Source organism: Ricinus communis, chromosome 1, assembly GCF_019578655.1.
Source record: "Ricinus communis isolate WT05 ecotype wild-type chromosome 1, ASM1957865v1, whole genome shotgun sequence".
Lineage (NCBI taxonomy): Eukaryota > Viridiplantae > Streptophyta > Magnoliopsida > Malpighiales > Euphorbiaceae > Ricinus > Ricinus communis.
The window spans coordinates 4100512-4106782 of NC_063256.1; the positions used below are offsets into that span (position 1 = coordinate 4100512).

Genomic DNA, 6271 nt, shown 5'->3' on the forward strand with positions numbered 1-6271 from the left:
GGATGAGAAACAAGTGCAGACTTCCATACTACTAAAATCAACAAATAAAGAAAAACTCCCTTTTTGTGTCGGCTTGTTCTGAATAGAGTTCGGATCGATAAAGTTTTTTTGCTTTTCTTCCCAGTGGTCGTATGAACAATGTTGGTGGTAGATTCTAGCTTCTTTGCTGCTTATGCTTATGGTATTGTGGCTGTAATTTGGTGAAATCTTGCTTCCTTATCCTTCAAAGTTGCCATCTCATGATAAACACATGGGTCTTGTTGCTATCAGACATATCGAGGTTGACCAGAAACAACCTCTTACAGTCAATAAATTTATACCACAGTTCAGTAAGAAACCTAAAACCAATTTCGCTGCAATTTCCATTCAAAAGGAGTTGAACATTAGAAATCATTGATATTTTATATATTTATTTATAGCCAATATAAAAATAGAAGAACGAGAAAAATAAATCCGGTTCAAACCGGTCAACCATAAGTGTAGAAAACCGAACATAGGGAAATTTTGATTGGGTTTCTCCTCTTCTCTCTCTCTCTCTCTCTCTCTCTCTGTATCTTTGCGAGTAAAAACCAAAGCTTTTTCTCTTCATTGTCTTCTTCTTCATTATTCTGATTACAAAACTCGGAATCACCATCCCAGAGCGAGAGAGGGCTTGCTTTCGCCCTCTCCCTCTTCCATTGCCCATTTAAAGAAAACAAAAAAAAAAACAAAGAAAAGAATTACTGCTTTTTTCAATTCTGTATCGAGAAGACAGAAGGCCATGATCATATGATTGTATTTATTCTACATCTCTCCAATTCCTTAGTCTTTTGATGCGACGATCGCATGCTCGTAATCGGGTCGATTCTAAACCCAAAAACAACGACAGTAATAATCAAATGGATCCCATCAAGCTACAGATCCGACCTAATTCACGCTTCTCCAAAACCAAACCCAAATCCACCTTATTCTATATCTTTCTCGCTTCCTTTTTCACCCTTCTCGCTATCTTATCATTTTATTTTATCTTTGCTTCAAATGATTCTCATGAAATGTACCGTATTATAATCGATGGAGGCAGCACGGGTACCCGAATCCACGTGTTCTCCTATCGGAATAAGGATGGAAGACCCGTGTTTGCATTTGGGAATGGGGCGATGAGGGTGAATCCGGGTTTGTCTGTGTATTCCGAGGATCCGGATATGGCAGGTCGGTCTTTAGAGGAGCTTATAGAGTTTGGGAAAAGTAGAGTGCCTAAACAGCTTTGGGGAGAGACTGAAATTAGGCTAATGGCAACTGCTGGAATGAGATTACTTGATTTTAATGTTCAAGATAGGATCTTGGAGTCTTGTAGACTTGTTTTGAGAAAATCTGGCTTCAAGTTTTTTGATCATTGGGCTTCTGTTATTAGTGGTATGTTCGTTTGTTTGTTTGTTTTTTATTATTTCTTTCTATGCATTATGCTAAAGTTTTTTTGCTTTTTTGAAGGGTCTGATGAAGGGGTATATGCTTGGATTGCTGCTAACTATGCATTGGGTAGCCTTGGAGGTGATCCTAGTGAGACAACTGGGATTATTGAACTTGGGGGAGCTTCTGCTCAGGTCTTTTTGGTTTCATTCATCTTTAATTCTGTATTTGTTGTCATGTTCATTTGCTTATCCTATTGTGAGTTATCAAATTTTAATATTGTCGTTTAAAGTTTAGCTACATGCTGCCTATAAGAAGTTTCAGCTACTTTTATTTTCTTAAAAAAAATGAAAGATTTATCTTTACATATCAATTTATCAGAAATGAGATGGAGCTGAATTAATGAAAATAGCCAATGACTAAGGATTCTAAGAGCACTTCTAGTATAGAGGTCAATAAATGTAGCTGTTGCAGATTGTAGTTAGAGTAGATATCCTTTCTTTTTAATACAGCCTGGTTTTTGTGAATTCTACACATTGGGCTAAGAACAGTTCAGATTGAGCTGTTACTGGTCTATGCAAAGAACCTCCTAAAAAAAACATGGAGTTCGTGTTGTAACTCATGCTCTGAGCGGCATCTATTTGTTATTGAATATTTATCTTTTACACCTCTGCAAGAAAATGTGGGATTGTGGTGGGTATTGCTGGTGAAACTTTGTTTTAAATATTTTTCAGGTAACTTTTGTTCCAAATGAGCCAGTGCCTCCTGAGTTCTCGCGCATCATTAAGTTTGGGAACCTTACGTACAGTATCTATAGCCATAGCTTTCTTCATTTTGGCCAGGTAATGTAAGTGGTATAAATTGCATTATTTGTATTCACTTTAGGCTTTTTCTTGCAATACTTCTTGTCCTATGATTTTGCTTAATCAGAGTTCCTCATAACTACTTGTGCCTAGTGAGCTGGTTTTGATTGTATTAAACCAAGATATGCTCTAGAGGTATATGACTTGTTTCATTTTGCAGAATGCTGCATTTGAAGCATTGAGGGAATCACTTGTCAAAGTGGATCTATCAGGTAGGCATCCATGCTTTTGTCTGTTACATTGGATATGTAAGATTAGTATCTCTTAAAATGATCACCAAATTGAGAATTTAATGTTGTGCGGGAAGTTTAACTGTTCAAACAATGATGCATATCTATGGACATAGCAACTAATTATCACTGCTAGTCTTCATGATTTAATGTCTGAATTTAATGACCGTACTTCTATTATATATTTTTAACCTTTGATGCATGCCTTTTGACAATTTGCACATTAAAGAAATTGAAAGTGTTGGAAGCAAAATGGCCAGATGCAGATTGGAAATTATGCATAACTCATTTTTGTTGATTGTGCATGTTGCTGCGGAGGTTGTTAAAATTGCTATTATTATGTTCTACTTTATTTTCCTTGGGGTATTTTACCTTCGATTGGTCTAGTATTTCTGTTATGGAGTGTTACCCACTATTTTGTTTTTTCCATTATTGCAGCTTCTAAGTCACTTGAGAAAGGAAAGTTTATAGATCCTTGTACTCCTAAAGGTTACTTGAACACATTGCAGTCTGGAGATTTGTCTCCAGGTTCAGTGGAAAAGGGCAAGCTTTTATCCAGTCTACATTCTGGGGGTAACTTCTCCAAGTGCAGATCTGCTGCATTGACGCTGATACAAAAGGGAAAAGGTTGCAACTCCTATCACAAGAATCCTTTGTGTGATAGGGTTTTCTTTTCATTTCTATTGTTGTATCAATGATTATTGCTTTATTATCTGAAATGCAGAGAAATGCATCTATCAGCACTGCAACGTCGGATCTACATTCATACCTAAGCTTCAGGGGAAGTTTCTGGCAACTGAAAATTTCTTCTATACATCAAAGGTTCCCCTATCTTTCTTGTTTTATATGTTACAATTTCATGCTTCTTTAGAAAGAGAACTAATTATTGCTTGAGAGTGATAAGTAATTAACCATGTCAACCCTGCTTAGATGCACTAATTACATGTGTCCGACTCTTTTTTCTTTTCCATTGTGTTTTTTGGTTTATTAGTTCTTTGGGTTAGGTAAAAGAGCATTTCTTTCCAATCTGATTATGGCTGGAGAACAATTTTGTGGTGAGGATTGGTCAAAGTTGAGAAAGAAGCACCACTCATTAGATGATGATGATCTGATACGCTATTGCTTCTCTTCAGCATATATTGTGGCTCTACTTCATGACAGTCTTGGAATTGCATTAGATGATGAAAGGTAGATTTCTTATTTTAGTACTTGTTTGAAGTGTTTTCCTTGAAATGCATATTGTTGTGTTCTTGAATTTCCAAAAGAAAATTAATCCCTCAGGATTTTACTTTTTTATGTTACTGGATAAACTTGCTTATGCAAGAGCTATATGATGTTCATGTTTGGACAGGATTGGGTATGCCAATGAGGTTGGAAACATGCCACTAGATTGGGCATTGGGAGCTTTTATCTTGCAGAGCACTGCTGAATTGGACATGCAGCACCCAGATTGGATTGCCACAATTATTAATGATGATTCACCCACACTGATATCACTAATTGCCATCGCCATATTATTGATGTTTGTAGCATGGTCTATATCGAAATGGAGGAAACCTCAGTTAAAGACAGTTTATGATCTAGAGAAAGGGCGATATATAGTTACTCGTGTTGGAAGAAGTTGATAGCATATTTTGAAGGCATGAATACCTTTTCTTTTTCTGCCATTGCAGATCGGGAAGGAAGTTCCTACGCACCTACAAGCAGCATATCATTCTTCTTATGCAACATACTTCCAATTTTACTGCCCCTCACTTGAAGCTGCCAGCAAGTTGGAAAGGTGAGACTGTAAGATGCTAAAATTTTTAAATAGTAGTGTAAGTAGAGTTGTGCATAGGATAGAAAGCTTAGTTGACCATTTTGTATTTAGCGGCAGTTGAGAACCTCAAATTTCATTACACCAAATGCTTCCTTTGTTATAGGAACTACAACTTACTATGAAAAAACAAAACAAAACAACTCCACCATGTGAGTTACAGTTGTATCTCCCGCACTTGTTGTATGAAAAGATTTATTTATTGTTCCGTGCATATAATTCCTCAAAATACTGTTATCTTCAGATTAGATTGCTTTTTCTTTTGTGATTGATTTGATTTAAGAATGAATCCTTCAGCGGTGATAGTTTCAATTTTGCTAGGGCCGGATAATAATTATATAAAAAGTATTGCTTAAGAGTGAACAGTGTGCTACTAGGTCAGCTATATTTCATATACTGTATTAAATCTATCTGTTAATTGGTCAAGTATTTATATGATTTTATCATCTAATAATTCCCAGATAGGGATTAGAACCCAATGATCTGGTGTTAAGATTCAAATCCTGATTAACAATATTTGTCCCTTTGATATTAGAGGGATAACTATACTTGTAATTCAGTTACTACAATTGTTTATTTTGTTTCCCAACAGGAGACGAATACAATTTTCTCGAAACTTAAACATTGGAACTGATGCTTAATCAGAAATGAAATCACAATTCTTTGAAGATTTAATATTAATTTTTAATTTGGAAATATCGGAATTTTAAAATTCAAGGCACTGGTTATAAATTCAGGGATATGGCAAGTTGAAAATAACTTAATTAACCCTAAACCCAAAAGGAATTAAGCCATGTGGATGTGACAAACGCCCCGCTGAATCCTATCAGCAATATTTCTGTACCACGTAAAATAAAAATAAAACATAAAATCTATAACAATAAAAATAATAATTCATTTTGTTTGAAAATCCTGAGACATGAAACTCCATGCCCTGCAGCAGATGATGGCCTATTGTCAAAGTATCTCAAGTACTGATCTCACCGACAAAGTCAGTCCTTCCTAAACAAATCAAGCAACCCTTATATTGTTGCAGCAGCAACTAAAACCATTTGTTAAGTTAAAACAGAAAAAAGGTTCTCAAGAACTTCAATCTATTTTTTTTTTTTTTTATTTTAGAAAAAAAACATCAAGAAAACTCTTTTACCGGATGATCTTGTTGTGAATATCATAAACAACCTTTTGTTATTCTAAATCCTTTATTCGATTTTCTTTTGTGTGCGATTTGCTCTCTTATTCTAAAAACCCATTCACTTGCAAATAGAAACTGTTTTCCGAGACTCTCATGCGCAGGTTCGATTATGGCTGCAGGAATGCCAATCTGGCATTCTCTCACTTACTATGATCCCTCAAAGTCAGGGACGGTAATACGCCCGACTCGACCGACGCGTTTAGATAATAATAAATGGGTTTGAAATATATTTAAAATTTAATTTTATTATTCGAGTTCGGGTCAAATTTAATTTAAATCCACAGTACCTGTTATCCGAATTTGATTATAAAACATTATTTTCAATTTTATTAAATTTCTGTTTGGATTGTATTAATATATTGAATATTAAATTTGATTAGTTTATATTTTATATTTTTTTATTTATATTAATTTATATTAATATATTTTAGAATTTAATTATTGTAAACGAGTACCTATTTACTTATTCAAATATTTAGGTAAACGGATAAGGTACTCGCTATTTATTTAAATATTTATAAATAGATTTAATAATTATTTAATTTAAACAGTTTTTATTTAAATTTGGATAGTATGAGAGTATTTTCATTTAGGTTTGGAATAGATTCGAATAACAAAAATAATTTTTTAAATGAATTTAAAATAAATTTAAATATATATATTTTAATCGAGTTCGGTAAAATATCTTTAAATAGAGATATCAAATATCGAGATATCATATTGGTTGCGAGACCTATTCAAAGTGGCCACAGTTTTTGATAGAGAGTGATTCTCTAATTGCAGT

At 34.2% G+C, this 6271-nt stretch overlaps 1 protein-coding gene across 1 annotated transcript; it reads left to right on the forward strand.

The window, feature by feature from the left end:
* The first annotated feature begins 505 nt into the window (after nucleotides 1-505).
* LOC8281804 (probable apyrase 6) lies at nucleotides 506-4524 on the forward strand. The gene is made up of 8 exons (XM_015721302.3): nucleotides 506-1392; nucleotides 1468-1580; nucleotides 2121-2228; nucleotides 2410-2461; nucleotides 2918-3106; nucleotides 3204-3301; nucleotides 3471-3667; nucleotides 3831-4524. The coding sequence occupies exons 1-8, from the start codon at nucleotides 813-815 to the stop codon at nucleotides 4102-4104; spliced, it is 1611 nt and encodes a 536-aa protein (XP_015576788.2). The 5' UTR covers nucleotides 506-812; the 3' UTR covers nucleotides 4105-4524.
* Nucleotides 4525-6271: the final 1747 nt, after the last annotated feature.

Coding starts and splice junctions, on each gene's coding strand:
- LOC8281804 (XM_015721302.3), top strand. CDS start 813: ATGCGACGATCGCATGCTCGTAATCGGGTCGATTCTAAACCCAAAAAC. Junction 3,302..3,470: donor ATTTCTTCTATACATCAAAG/GTTCCCCTATCT, acceptor TTGGTTTATTAG/TTCTTTGGGTTAGGTAAAAG. Junction 3,668..3,830: donor ATTGCATTAGATGATGAAAG/GTAGATTTCTTA, acceptor ATGTTTGGACAG/GATTGGGTATGCCAATGAGG.